The following is a 15,835-nucleotide window of genomic DNA, read 5'->3' as shown; positions in this document are numbered from 1 at the left end:
GCGTGATCTGTCGGGGTGGGCGGACTCCACCAGGCGTTGTCCCTGGCGGAGGTGGAGGGTCCGAGGAGGAGGACCTCTGTCTTCTCCAAGTTGAGCTTTAGGCAGCTGTTCTTCATTCAGGCGGCTACGTCCCTCATTCCTTCCTGGAAGCAGAGTCCGGTGTCTTTGGGGTTCTTCGTGAGGGAGAGGATGAGATGGGTGTCGTCGGTGTATGATACTATACTGAGCCCTTGTGGTCTGACGATGGCGGCAAGGGGGCCCATGCAGATGTTGAAGAGCGTGGGGCTGAGTGATTACCCTTGGGGTGCTCCGCACTTGATCTGTGTGGGTTCAGAGAGGAATGGAGGGAGTCTGATCCTCTGGGTTCTGCCGGAGAGAAAGGATCGGATCCAGGAGAGGGCGGTTCCTCGTATCCCAGCTTCGTGGAGTCTGGCTGCGAGAGTGCGATGTCGAAAGCGAAGTCCAGTGTGCCCAGACAGCCGAAGTGTAGTGGTTTCTGTTCTGAATCTTGCCCATGACGAATTTAGGGTCCAACAGCCAGGTAAGCCGTTAAGTACCCACGGGAGAAAGTTGAAAAGATTCAGGGGACCCTCCCAGGGGAGGGTCTGGACAGGGAGAGGTTACTACCATGTCCTTTGTCCAGTTTCGCGCCAGAGCGGGAGCCAACAGCTCCCAGGACTGGTTTGAACTGGACTATGCACAGGGACACCAAATGGGCTCCTCATGCAGACTTTCAGTCTCTGGCAAGCGCACCCACCCAGCCTGAATACACTAAATCCTGTCTGGGAGGTGTTCACACCTCCCTGTGACAGGATGCCTATTGTTCTGCCTTCCCCTGCTCAAGCTTGGCTCAGCAGCAGGAGGGCAGAAATGTGTCTCTGGTTGGCAGCAACCATTTTTTGCTGTCCGGGACTAGAAGGCTGGTGCCGGGAACCCCAGGAGCCCCACAAAGGATGCTTCTGAGGGGTGGAATCATACCTCCCACATCTGAGGGGTGGAATCATACCTTCCACACCGGTTACCAGTGTGGGAAGTATGATTCCAACATGTTTGACACCAAATACCATAGGTTTTGTTTCAGCCATTTTAGAGTTGGTCAGCACGCGGTCGCATAATGCCCCTCTATATATAGTATATAGCTGCTTCACTGACAACCCGGGAGAATGGACTCTGTAGGCTGCAGGGGTGTCCTGCTCATGCAGGGGCACCCTCTTACTTAGAACCAAGCACCCTGCCCTCAGGATTGTAAAGATCTGCTATAGGGGTTACTTATAGGTTTTAAGTGCAGTGACCCTTAGATACAGTAAACCTATATCTTAAGTAGGTGGTGTATGCACCAACTTAGACAGGCTGCAATGGCAGGCCTGTAGTTCCATGTTGAATGGTCTCCCATGGGTGGCATTATACATGCTGCAGCCCATGGGAGACCTCTGGAGTACCTATGCCCTGGGTACATGTGTACCATATACTAGGGACTGACAAGGTTACCCCAGTATCCAATCTGGGGTGTACCTAGGTACATGCATAACAGTTTTAAGGAGAAAGCAGATTGACTGAAGACCTGATTAGCAGGATCCCAGTCAGACTAGTCAAAAACAGCATCACATCAAGCAAAAAGTGGGGGTAACTATAAGAAGCAGATCCTACATTCCTACAGCATGTAAGAAATGCTTAGTGACCGACTAAATGTATTCTACCTTAGTAAAAGTGTTTCATCAGAGATTGACAGTGGGCGAACATGACTGATGAAGGTCTATGACAGTGTGTTCCTGAACTGCGCACACTTAAGAAAAATGTCTTCCAATCTTTCGGACGACTTTAGAGCAAGATTTAGATCAGTGAAATAACTTAAGTTCAGCTTGGGGAGTCAACGTTTATAGTAGCCAAACAATTTTCTCGTTCAGTGGAAGCCAATAATAGACTTACTGGCTGATATGATGTGGGTGGACTCTTTGGTAAGCCCCACAATTAGTTGACAAGCCAGCACACTTTAAGCATAGGTAATTGGCATAATTGGAGGCCACATATAAAATATTTCAACAGACACAGCACCACTAATGCCCTATGAGCAATAAATAGGGGAGGAACGATTCAGCTTCTTTTTAGATGATGAAAACAGTCATGGGCAAGCATACATACAGGGGCAATGAACAAAAGATCAGATCCCAGTCAAAGACAAAGTTCAGATTTTTTACTTCAGAAGAGAATAGGAAAAGGTGTCCAAACAGATCTAGCCCAGTAAAGGAGGCAAGAGCTGATCCACTGTCACAACTAAAATGATGATATATGTTTTAAAGCTGCTAAACTAAAAGCAGTTCTCTAACATCAAGACTTGAACATTAAATAAATATTCTGCAAGACCAACCTGCCTTTTGAGAACTTGAAACAGCACTGCATGCACTGAAACCGGTTGATCTAACACCACATTGAAGAGGGCAGTCAGATAAAAGTTGAGAAGTATCAAAGGAAGAGAGAAAACCTTTGGATCTCGGCTTACATGGGAGACCTTGTTAGGTTTGAAAGAGGCCACAGTGACTCATTGAGAGCGTCGGGACAGAACTTTGTTTTTCTCATCAATATGGGCTGCTTTGGGAGGGCCTATTCAACATGATATCATGATCCACCACGCCAAAAGTAGGTAAAAAGTCATAAACCACAAGAGGGCAGCCACGCATCCTAAATGGTAGCACTGACTATTTCAATCTCATGTTCAGATCTAAATACAGATTGGGCAGACTGTTGCATTTGTCTAGATACTCCTGAGATCAAAATGAAACTGCCATTTCCAGAATTTTGCCCATTACACACAGCAAGGTAAAATATTCAAAACTTGATAAAAATGAATTAGACCAAATTAGATAAATTAAAGTTTTCTTAACTTTCCCCAAAGTAACACTGCAATGGTTCACACTCTTGTTGGAGCTACCGGCAGTAGTACATGGTTTCATCACTTTCCTGTATCCACACCTACGGAGGAGGGTGTAGTTAGCTCATAGCAGAGCCTTCACTTGTCTCACTGCAGAGAGTGGCTCACACAGGAATTACCAGCCATCACCACTGGCACAGCACTAAGTAACATCCAACATACTCATGCATGAGTGTGTTGCATGTTACACATGTTTGAAAGAACCCAATGGCAGCAGTTTGTGTCCTGATGAACCCTTGGACCCAAGAGGCCTTCGTTATTGGGACTGAAACATGTCGACCATTTACTAGGATAAAAGGACCATTATATTCTTCAACCCCTACAGAAAACCTTTTGATCATACCCAAACAACCTATAATAAAGTGATAGCTCGGTTGTTTGAGTTATTTTCATTATCTTCTGAAGACCCCAAGTTGAGAAATATTCTAAAAAATCTCTGGACACACGGTTGAGCCCATCCTGGGTTTTTTAAGGACCAGGATGAGACCCAATGAAGAAGCATGTCCTACTAGAGTGGGTGAGGGTCGAACAAAGAAAATGTAAATCTTTTCTTTGCCAGCAGGGTGACAACTAAAGGATATATCTTTTTGCACATAATAAACTAATCAGGTGCAGGATATTGTTTGTAAATTGTATGCCCCTCTTCCCAACATCCCCTTGAGTTTAGCATTTTGATCAAAACATTTTCTTTTCTAGTGTCTCTGCAACACAATCTATCTAAGCAGTGACGGTTACTGACGTAGTAAGAGCAACAGATGAGAGACCCACTTTTCGGGCATTGTGACAAGCTCCACCTGAGCACCCACCAAGCCATATCAGACAGCCTCCCATATCAGAAAGCCTCCCGGTTCAGCCAGAACTACACTTCACAAATAACAATCTAATTTGGGTAGGGGCACCAATCGCACAACTTGGATTGTCATGGGACATTATAAATGAATGGTCAATGGACGTAGGCGTGCCCTAGTAGTACTAATAGGCAAGTTCATGCTTTGGTCTATATAGGGCTGTCTGTATGAGACTTTCTAGTGGTCAGAAAGAGCTGCAGAGCAAAGACACTTTGTCGCTAGAATCAAAGAATTATTACACCACTGGAGTAACAACTCATCATTCCCTAGTCTTGACCCAATCTTTAGAATATGCTCTCAAAAGGCATCAGATATATCAAGCACTTGCGTATGTACAGGAAAAAAAAACATTAACCTCATCAGTTCCATCTTCATCCGAATGATTGCTTTGCCCTTCTATAAATACTCGATCAACTCAAACATTTGTCAATTTCGTTCTATTCAGGTCTTCTATCTTAGGGATTCCTTGGTCGATATTCTTTTCTTCTTTCAACTTCACCTCTTTGCCTCATAATCACGTCCACTAAGTAATGACCTGCTTCTCAAGGAGCTCAAATCAACAATTCTTCCTATTCAGACCCACAATCTCGCACTTCCGTTCATGCTTCACAATGATAACAATATCCCTTCCATCAGCTCAGCGTCTTCTTGCGGCTTGAGCCTTTCCTTCCTCGCTTCTCTCGTCTATCAATTACTGCCAATTACATAAGCCTTCCTGGATCTTCCCATACTCTGCCGCCTCCCTTCTGTCTGTCTCTTAATCACTACTGCCTCAGTTTTACGTCCTCCTTTAGCAGCACTCCCGTTTTTTTTTTTTTATTTATGACCATTATATTCCTTCAGTAAGAATCACTATGCATGGTTTGCTTCCTTATTCAGTCCTTGTTTCTGTCTCAGTTGTTATTATGATAACTTGCATAATGTAAAAAGGTTTTATGTCAACTTTTTAGTCATATACGAAGAGCGCTGACACCACTTTGTTTATGCAGCTCTCCATAAAAATGTAAATAAAAACAAAATATTTTGCCTACTTGTCTTTTCGCTAATAGTAGGGTGTAGTAATGTGTAATCTAAGACTTTTTAGACTACTAGAACTTTTTGCATTCACAATAACTGCTAATGCTTTGCTCTGCACCGTAGTTACTGCAATGCTGAGGTACGTATAAGATCCAGATGCTGTCTTCTCTGTTGTAGATTCCTTGTCTAAATCATAGCACCACTTTGACTATCAGACATTATCTCCAATAATGGATCTAAATACGGAAAGTAGATTCGCCACATCACAGGGTAGAGATCCCTACAAGCCAACTCTCTTTCAGACTGGTTAATGTTAGCCTACTTGTTCTAGTCCATGAAACGTTGCTGAGCGTCTAATCCCCAAAGGCTAGTGAAGGGAGCTTTTATAACAGTCCATTGTAACATACGACAATGTCTCAACTGGAAGTCATACAATTAGGACAAAGACAAAATAACGTTATAGAACACTAGCACGTCCAGTGCTCACTTCGTGTGTGAATTGTCACTGTATATCAATCTGTACTGTAGTGCTGCTATAACTACGTACAAATAATAACTCCTGTCTTTACCATCCCCGTTGTGGACTCCCTTTCTTTATCCTCTTCCCGTTGTGATCTAGAACTTTTTTTGTCTTTTTCCTAATTGAATGACTTACAGTTGAGACATTGTCGTATGTTACAAACTTTACCCGGTCTCACCTGGGTTAACGGGTTATACTCCTGTAAACTATTTCTTTATCACAGTCCAAGTGCCTGTAGAGTCCCAGCCAACCGCTACATTACTCTTCAGTGTTCTTCCTCATTCAGTGACATCCCAGCACGACTACAGTTGTCAAAGATGTAAAAACCGGGTCTCCATGCATAGTTATTCATTAATGCTCTAGATGTAGCCTAGAGAATGGCCAGGTGCGATCACTCTATATCTCTAAAGTGTTATCAGACTGAATGATTAATCTAAACAAACAGGTATATATAAAAATTAAAATTAATATATTGGATTAAAGGAAACTGTTAAAGATTCCAGGATTCCTAGTGTCTATCTGTGGTGCACCTTGACCAATCACGTTAGCAACTGCCCTCATCAAAGTCACTGTTGACACTGTACGGGAGACTGAAAGGACCGCCAATGGCTCATACCTTTTAAAACTTCAAACTGGGCATGAAGAAGGCAACACAAACCAGAATACCACTGCATTCCTCCCAGATGCCTAGCTAGTATATAGACATTACATATATCCTTCAAAGTCAACTTTTCATTGAGAAACAAGGGAGCCTTCCGTTCACTGTACAGAAACTACTGGACTAACGGAACATCTAATATGTGCAAGACTGAGGATGAGAGCAAAGCCCTCCTAGACTTCCAACTGCACGGTTATCAACACAACAGCCTTTATGGTACGGCAATTTGGAGGGCGATAACAAAACTTCTTCTATGGTAAAGAATTGGAACATTCAGTATATTTAGAAACACTGTGGCCTCTAACCAGCTCTCCAATAGATAAGTGCCTGTGCTCCCTCTTTTAACTTCATTGAAGTGACATATTCCTAATTGGTATGTTTAAATTACTGTTAAGTCCCTAGTATGTGATTCATAGTGTACCATGGTCCTGGAAGTTAAATGCTATTGGTGGACTGCAGCACCTATTGAGTCATCCATCACAGTGGCAGTGCAAACATGGATCCAGGCCTATAGTTTGGTGAAGCGGTGTAACAAGACACTGAAGAGCATGATGGTATCCCTGCCATTGAACCTCAAGAGGAAGGGGGATCTTCTGCAGCCCTGTATCTTGTTTGTCTGCGGAGTGATTGTCCTTTTGAGCTTCTGTATGGCTACCCAGTGCAGGACCCACTCATCTTAATCAGAGAAGTGTGGGAAGGAACGTCAGAGTCCCTTCAGAGGGCTGTGGTGGACGAGGTGATTGACCTCAGGAAGTTGATGGTGCAATACACGAGTCAAACCAGCCAAGCGCTGATGAAGGAGTAGTATGACCAGAAAGCTAAGTGGGTATCAGGTGTTGTTGGTGATAAAGCCTATCTGTCCATTGGCTTTGGAGGACAAATGGTGTGAGCCATACAAGGTAGTTCAGAAGGTTTCTGAAGTTAACTACTTGGTGGACACAGGTAAACAGGATGAAGCCTTACCTCCGGAGATATTACAGAGTGAATATCATGGCTATGGCAGAGGAAGTTAAACAAAACAGTGAACCTCTTCCGGACTTGCTGCAAAGGGCCATTAAGAATGATAATGTGTAAGGGGTTCAGCTAGCCCCTAAATTAATGCCTAAGTAACAGAGGGGTGCTGGTACGCTTTGCTAATCTCTTTTCGCTGACTCCAGGGTGGATACCTGTCTGTGTGCATGACACACAGGAGACTGTCTGCCAGTGAAGGACAGGATGTACAGAATTGTCTGACTGAGTTTGGGGATGCACTAAGTCAGACGTAACCAAAATATTGGACCTGGAGGTCATTAAGACATCTCCTCGTCCATGGCCCAGTCCTGTGGTGCTAGTAACAAAGTAAGGATGTACAGATGTGCGGTTCTGTGTGGACTACCAAGCACTCAATGAGGTAACCAAAAAAAAGCCAATCCAATACCAAGCGTCGGTGAGCTTGTGGATTAGTTAGGCTCCTGCACTGTATTTGAGCACCTTGAATCCGACCGGTGGGTACTGGAAGATTGCTTTGGCACCAGATGCCAAGGGAAGTCTGTATTTTCTATGCCAGAGGGGATATATCTGTTCAGGGTAATGCATTTTCAGTTTAAGAATGCTCCTGACCATTTCAGCACCTAGTGAACCATGTTCTAACAAGGCTGGAAGAATTCTGTGTGGCCTACCTGGATTACACCTCCCTGTTCAGCAACTCATGGGAGGACCACCTGACAGGTGTTTGCAGGGATACAGGAGGCGAAACTCACCAGCAAGGTGACCAAGTGTCAGTTATCTGTGGTCTACTTTGGGTATGAGATGGAGAATGGGAAGATTTGCCCATGGAATGCCAAGATTCAGTCTATGATGGAGTTGGAAGTGTCTACTACCCAGAATGAGGTGTGGTTCTTTTTGGTGCTCACCAGGCATTACAGGAATGTTGTGGTGAACTATGGAAGTAGAGTTGCAGATGCCCCATTGACTACTTTGACCTCCATGAAGAGGCCCAGGAACGGGATATGGACTTAGTGTCAAAAAGCTTTTGAGGAACTGAAGAAGGCATTATGCACAGCACCTGAAAGTACCCGACTATAGTCAGCCTTTCACTGCACAGACAGATGCCCCAGACAAAGAAGTTGGAGCGGTGTTAGCTCAACTGGATGACAATGGTAGAGAGTGTTTGTTACTCTTTATTAGTAGGTTACTACCCAGAGAACAGAGCTGGGTGGCTATTAGAGTGATTTGCCATAGTGTGAGCGTTGCATAAGTTCCGGCCTTATTTGTTCAGCACTAATTTTGTAGTGCAATTGGATCATAAGCCACTGAAAAGGCTGATGGATAGGAAGAGAGAGAATCCCAGGTTGTTGAGATGGTCTATTTATTTGCAAGGATTAGACTTTGTAGTGGCACACAGAGCCGGATTGAGCCATGTGAATGCTGGTGGACCTTCCATCCGTCTTTAACTATCTGACCACCCAACTTCTCCAGGTTAGTTGTTGGTTCGGGTGTTCTGATCTGGGTGGAGCGTCTCCTGGGACAGGAAAGTCCTGTGTATGGTGATGGACGTGCACCCCTGCCCCGAGTGCCCCACCTGTAATGATGGCTGAATCCTTAATGCTGAATTTTGATTTCATGTACGCAATGACATAGACATGCCTGACGGATTGCAGTCTTTTTTTTTTTTTAAATCGGGAGAGGTGCATGAAGCAAATAGGGATGTAAGCTACTGACTTTACCAGGAGTTATGCAGCATGATCATGGTGGCAGCAGCATATAGTGTAGTGATCAGAATGAGTGAACAGGTCCGTTTTAACTATGTCTCTGGAGTGGAGCCTACAGGCTCACTCATTTAAAGTTCTGCTGCTGTGTGTTTAACTCACTTTTAGCCTACAGCAGTTTGCTGTGGAATGTTGCACAGTGCATGTGCGGTACACATGTGCTGGGTGTATGAGGCCTGTAAATCGTACAATACATGAAGAATGTAGGGCTGTGCAGTGCATGTATACTCTATGCATGTGTTGGGTTTATGTGTGTCTGTGAAGGGCACAAATACATGGCAGACTCTGGGTTCCATTTTGGGAGACGCATGGCTGACTGGAAAACCCTAAGGAGAGGAGGTAGAGGAATCCCTCCAGACACATTTGTATATTGCTGCATTCCTGTAAGCTAAGTGGGCACACTGAAGGAAGGGAGAGCAGGCTCTTCAGTACACTTCAAATGGTGCTCTTTGATTCAGACAGAAGTCACTGGAAATGGCAAGGGCCATTGCATGAAGGCGATGGGGCTGATAATAGAATCATAAAGAGTAGGGCTGAGGCCCTGGGGAAACCTTTTGAAACACATATTACTGTCGGTGACATCCAAGTGTGAACCCCTAGCCACTCCCATGGGGTGTGTTGAGGGACTATCAAATTTGGAGTCGCTCCTGCTGTGACAGTCTGATTCTGGAGGAAGGGCACTTCACAAGGAAGCAAACCCCAACAAAAACTTCAAAGACTCAGACTCTAAATCACAGCTTGTATCTGGAAACGGACTACGAGCCCTCCAAAAGCGTCAACAGTCAAGCTGCCAGTTGGGCTGGGTGAGGAGGAGAAGCTCAGCCAGACTTCTGTCTCTGACCAGGACGACTGGGGCCCAAGGCATGTGGGGTATCCACCAGGGAATCCAAGACCACCTGCCCTTGGACCCTGGAGCACCAGCGCCTTCCTGCTTGGCAAGACAAGTGTGCCCTGTGAGGGAGAGGAGAGCATTACAGGGAGCAAGGTCCAGTGGGGGAGCCTAGCATTTGGATCCCCTTAGCAAGGTGTGATGGGGACAGCTGTTGCACTGATCGAGAAGAGTCGGTGACCCTCATATGCTAGAGGAGGGCCACGTTGAAGTGAGCCAAACCATTGCTGCACTGCTCGGGTCATTGCCCGTGGGCTGTTACCAAGTCGGCTATCCCGCATGCCAGGTGGGGCCGCCATGAAGATTCCTGCTGTGCAAATCGGGCTGTAGCCCCTGTGCAGGACCGAGTCGATGACTCCTTATGCTAGAAGAAGCCGCTGTGAAAATTGCTGATGCACCGATCAGGCCATATCCCATGTGCAGAGGAAGAACAATGACCCCGTATTCCATGGTGGGCCACAAGGAAAGGCAAAGAGCATGGTCTGGAGGAGACGTCATTAGAGGAAGGAGGCCGCTGTGGTGACCCGAGTGTCCCCAAGCTGGGACTGAGGCCCAGCACCAGGAGCACTGCACCCCCCCTCTCTCCCCCACCAGTGGGGAGGAACTCCAAAAACTTACCAGCATTAGGGGACCATCGAGAACACCCCAGCCACTGCAGGACCGAGTGCAAAGAATTCAATGACAGCCGACTGTAGCCCTCTCCGGACGCAAGTATGAAATACTTAACGGAGACAGCCACTGCAGCGTCAGGATTTGCGTATGGGGCACGTTCAAAGAGTTTGGTCACTTGGATCTTGCTAGTACAGGTAAGACTGATTGACGGGCTAATGGCCCCGGGGAAACTCGCTTGCTTCAGCGCTGGAAGACTTTTGACTTTACTAAGGAGTTGGAGCGGGACTCCTGAGACTTGGACTACTAGTGGGGCTTAACCTAAATGTTGAATAGAGTGGATGGTGAATAACCACTAACCCTAGGAGAGGTGGGTGGGACTTTAGAACCCACCTACGAAATACTAGAACACAAACCTCTGGGGACTGTGGGTATTGTTTATGAATGTCTCATTTTACTTTATGTTTCTATATAAATACTCATTTTCCCATTAAAGCAAGTATTTGACCGGACAACCATTTGTTGCCGCTACTGAACGTATTTTGAGTTGTGAGCCTGTGTTCACCCCCGTGTGTCTACCCCCACTCCTGAGAAACCTTGGACTGCCCGACCGGTGCTACCACTGAGTCAAATGCTGCATGGATACTTCGCCGAGTTGCTCAGGGTCCATTAAGCAGGGGCTTGGGACATCAGGAGTGAAAGGCCTCAACCCCCATGGTTAGGCCCAGTAGCTCCTGCTTGCCCCGTGGCCCTCTGAACGGGGTTCCGACACCAACCAATAATAGGCAATGGGCAGACCCAAAGCCCACTAGGTACTGGATTGTACATGTTTGTTTTTCGACACCAAACAGCTAAACCCTGTCTGAAAAAAAGAATTCAAAACGGATACTTTTCTGCAGAGGAGCAGCACAAAAAATAAAAGGTCTGAAGCGCTTGGAGGATTGTGTTACTCTGAAATCCTTTTTCAGAAACCTTTAATTCTTTAAATATCATTGCGATATTTTTGATGTTGCGCATAAAGAGGACGCGCGAAACCGAGCTGGACTTGCAATATAAAGAATAACATATTGTCCAACTTAGAAACTGTGAATTAACTTAAAGCGACAACATGTTGAACTTTTAAAACTGCTGTAAAAAGGACACCGACGTAGATGCAGAAATGTTTATGGTTGGTATGCGAACGGAAGCCAGATCTTTTTCTCTTGCAGAGGCGTCAATAGTAGGCCACCCATTTAATTAACACACGTGTTAATTTTAGTGTGGAATAATTTTCAAATTGCTTCATTGTAAAACAAAAGCATCAGTGAGAAATGTGCAATATATTACTTTCGCTTGGAAATTTATTTAAAAACTTTATTGCGGATTACACTTTTACTAAATGCAGTCGGCAAAAAATAAATATAAAAAGCGGAAAAATGTGATGCACTCCAGCAAAGTACGCTATAAGACTGCGCATGTGGCTCTGTGGTTCTGCAGTATGTACAGATGTGTTCTGCAGACAGGAGCCGGCTGATGATGTGTAACGTCGAGATTTGAGGGGCGTGGAATGTGTCAGCCCCCTCCACTACTGTGCGTGCACAGACAAGGGTAGCAGCCTCCACCCATCCCTGTACGTGGCAGTCTTATCCCTGGAGGGGCGGGCAAACTGCAGCCTCCCCGACCCCTGGCCGTTTTCAGCGGCATGCAGAGCAAGGAACACCCTCCCTAACCACGGGCATGTGCGAGTAAAAATGCTGTGCCTGAGGCTGCCGTTTATGTGCTTCACTCCCAAACGACCTGGTGAACACGAGAATAGTTCGTCCCCTAGATTAACAAGTAGTAGATTGCACTGAATCGGACCTTGTGTAACGGGTAAATGTAAAGCGCTCCAATACCTTCGGTCGAGTTCGCGCTATGTAAAGGTGCAAAGATAAATACATTGTGACTGCATTGATATAGCTCCTAATAGCCTACTAACCGCGATGGGCTTTGGAGTGCTTTGATGGCGAGTAGCACACGTTACTGCCCAGCTGCTAGCCCATACCTTGAGGGGTGGCAATGCACACTGCGCCCCCATACTTTGGCTAGTATAGCTCAAGGCTGGGGCATGGACATCTGGAAGTGTGCCACCCTATTGTATTGTAGTATTTATCGCTATGCCCTATTGACGAGGCGCCGCAGCGCTTTGCGGACGGGTAGCATGCTGCTTGGGGATGCTTAAAACTTTGTCTAAGTGATGCATATGTAGTAACTGAGGTAATGACGGTTTCTTAAACTACTGTGAAAAAGATCATCAGCGAGTAACGGAGTCAATGAGTGGGGCATGCCCCCACACAACCCAACGCCAGGTGATGGATAGAACACTATGTGCATGAGCTCCGAGGTGTGAGCTGATAATGAGCTGTGATAGAGACTTTATCGACTGGTGCCTCACAAAGTGCGGTTCCCTTTCTATTTTATCGAACTACTTTGCATTACTCAGACAAGGTCCAGATTGACACCCGACAGGCTTCTTCAACACAGCCCGACATGTCGTAGCAAATCCCTTCGTTGTACTGCTTGGCCCTCCTCATAACACTTGTCTTTATGACGAATGCTCATAGTGTCATGGGTGGCTCTCATTATATAGCCCACCTCCCCACAGCAAATACCAATGCTTGAACCTCTCCGACTCCTTAGCTGATCCCCTACTACTTGGTTGGCACCCAGATTTTTGCCATGCTGTTGCTGCTGTTGTCCCCAACTCCAAGATTAGTTCTACGTTTCTGCTTGCGCCCATAGATTGTTCCCCAAATGTTAATACGACTCCACACGCCAATTGGTACCGCTGGAACTACAACTCCCAGAATGCACCAAATGTACAAGGCTATAAAAGTACTTCATTCCATTTCACAGAGAGATTCTGTTGTTCCAACAATCCCTGTGAGCCCCCTACCCACTTGAAATCACGAAGGCCGGCTCCCTCTCACCTTGAAATAGGCCACCTGTAGGTAGTTGTAGGGGCTCCTCTTGGTGAACTCGAGCTCCAGCTCCTCAGCAATCTGGTAGAAGCTAGAGGGGGCCCCGAGAAGCCGATGCTCGCAACTCTTCAGGCAGTCGGCCCGGTGCAGCACGGAGTGGAAAAAGCGCAGGTCCTTCAGAGGTCGGGGGTCTTCCGGGGGGCCAGGCTCTATCAGCCCCTCGCACTGCCCACGACACCATGCCCGGTGGGTGCGCAGGGCCGCCCGGCCACGCAGCGCCCTCTCCATGTACAGGATGACCGAAGCCCAGTCCCCCCGGTAGTATGCCTCCACCCCGCTGTCGTAGAGCCGATCGTAAGGCTCCAGGGGGCCCTCGGCCGCCGGGATCGGGGGCAGCACCAGCAGAAAGGCGAGCAACGCCAGTGTAGCCATGATCGAGGGTGTTAAAGGGGAGGCTGCTCCTGCTCCAGCTAGTTCACTTTGCTGAACTTGCCAACCGAGGCACAGCATCCAGGAGAAGGGCACTGGGCAGTGAGAGCAGAGCAGTACCCGCTGAGTTGGCAGCAGGAGCAAAACTACAACTGTTCTAGCGATCACCACTAGATGGCGCCACTCCATAGGACCGCGACATGGAGGCCATTTTGGATTGGGGGTCTTTGCTCGCTGTAGGCCAAAATAGCTTAGTTTTGACAGCCAATCAGTCGTGCCCAGTAAAAACTTGTCGACCCCGTGGATTTAACGGCAGCCTGTTGGCTAGATAAACGAAACGTTCAACGTCATCGTGTAATGCCAGCTTTCAATGTATTTTACTTCGAAGTGAGGTGTAGCATCATCAACCAGAAGACAACTTTAAGTTAAAGTGATTACAAGCATAAAATACTAAGGGATTTACTAGCCACCGCAATCACTTTATTTCTTAAATTTGATAAAAGTACTTTCTCAGTTTCTTAAACATTTCTAGGTGACCAATTGTAAACTGTCTAATTCTGTATTTTTTTTACGAGAACGGAATGCTTATCTTAGTTGACAACTTTTTAGTTGGCTTGTGAGTGACCTTTCCCAGCCGAATCTATTTTTAACTAAACCTAGAGTCCTTATCTGCACAATCGAATGTCACTTTCTTGTTCTTGAAGTTGTTATTGTGTATGGTTTCAGTCGAAAATCTTCACTGCGTACACAGAAAACAAAGATCCTCCTTCTGAAATGCAGTAACTGTGAAGATAATATTCCCTGAGCCCATTTGAAATCCATGTTCCCTTCAGATGTGATGTTCCACAAAGAGAGCAGAAAACTGTTAAGTTGAAGGGAAACGCCCATGACTTGTGTAGATTTCTGTACAATTGTGGATGTGGGGATGTTGTAGTCCTTCTTTTATTACAGTAGTTTAGGCTAAGTTTGGTTGCACTACACTAGCAACCTAGCTGTTACCGGTGACGTTCATAGAATCCCCATATGGTATTTAACTGACGTCACCAAATGCCTCGCATTCCTTCGCCAGCTGACCGTGCGTCTGCACACATCTTTACTACTGCCGCTGTGGGCCTTGTTATTGGAAACTTAATTAAATATACAATAATTACTATTGTGTTCTTGTAGTTATATTTATATATAAATATAGCCTACTCTACTACAATTTGGCGACGAGCGATTTTCGGAAAAAGAATATCGGGCCCACATCGGACTTCTAAGAAATCTACATGCGGAGAATTTCAACGAGGATTTCTAAATTCTACAAGGCAAGTTACTACTTTCATCTTTAAATTTTTCACTTGCCAGTTTGCTAATTTGAGAATGCATTGTGCATTCAATGTGCTTTATCGTAGCGTTCGAGGGAAGCTTGAGACTGTTGGAATTTGACAGTTGAAGTCTGTCGACGTAACGGCGATCTCAGCTGTAACTGTCAACGGCTGATTCTGTTGTTGACAACGGTATTTGGTGACGCGCATCACGTAATTCGACGCAACGTGCGTGACTCCATTTTAGATTTGGCTAATTTCATGTAAGTTAACCGTTTTTCGGTTATTACTATCAGCAAATTACACGTGATTGGATTTCATGCATATTCAAGGTAATGAAAATACTTTACATTTTAAAATAGTTTGTACTTTAAATAATTCATTCGTTTTTGGAATTTTGAAGAATTTTTATTTTTTTTTTCAAACTTATTAAAAAGTAAACATCTATATTTTGAAACACAATTCATTTTTGGCGATTTATAAATTTATTTTAAAACTGCAAAAATTTTTTATTTCATCAGCCAACTTCAAAAATTGCGTTAAAAATAAAAATTGAGGAAGACTTGTGTGAAATTGACAGCATGTCTCAAAATTCTAACATAAATGCACCTGTTGCATTTTTGGCTGAACCAGGAAAACCATCTATGAAGTGGAAGAACTGGCTACGTGCATTCGAAAACTATTTGGTTGCAATAGATGGTAAAAAGTACGAGCCTGACAGGAAAAAAGCTATTATGTTTGGGTTACTTGGTACTGCTGGTCAAGAAATATTTGATAGTTTACCTGAATACGAAGTACAACCTGGACAATTCATACCTTTAGATGAATTTCAGGAAGCAGTAAAGAGGTTGGAAAAGCAATTTGGTGAGGAACCAAATATTATGGTAGGCAGGCACCGTTTTGCAATGCGCAAGCAACAAGAAACTGAGACTGTGGAGGAATACAT

The 15,835-nt window shown here is 45.4% G+C and overlaps 1 protein-coding gene across 2 annotated transcripts in view; it reads right to left on the bottom strand.

The window, feature by feature from the left end:
- Positions 1-13,812, bottom strand: part of P3H1 (prolyl 3-hydroxylase 1) — a 165,871-nt gene extending 152,059 nt beyond the window's left edge. The window contains exon 1 of one of the 2 annotated variants that reach the window (XM_085604201.1): positions 13,163-13,812. In XM_085604201.1, the coding sequence (XP_085460327.1) occupies positions 13,163-13,771 (609 nt within the window). In that variant the 5' untranslated portion in view covers positions 13,772-13,812. The remainder of the gene's footprint in view (positions 1-13,162) is intronic. The other variant, XM_085604192.1, reaches the window with a different exon arrangement.
- Positions 13,813-15,835: the final 2,023 nt, after the last annotated feature.

The sequence above is a fragment of the Triturus cristatus genome, chromosome 1_2, assembly GCF_964204655.1.
Source record: "Triturus cristatus chromosome 1_2, aTriCri1.1, whole genome shotgun sequence".
Classification (NCBI taxonomy): Eukaryota; Metazoa; Chordata; class Amphibia; order Caudata; family Salamandridae; genus Triturus; species Triturus cristatus.
This window is presented reverse-complemented; position numbering and strand designations above follow the sequence as displayed.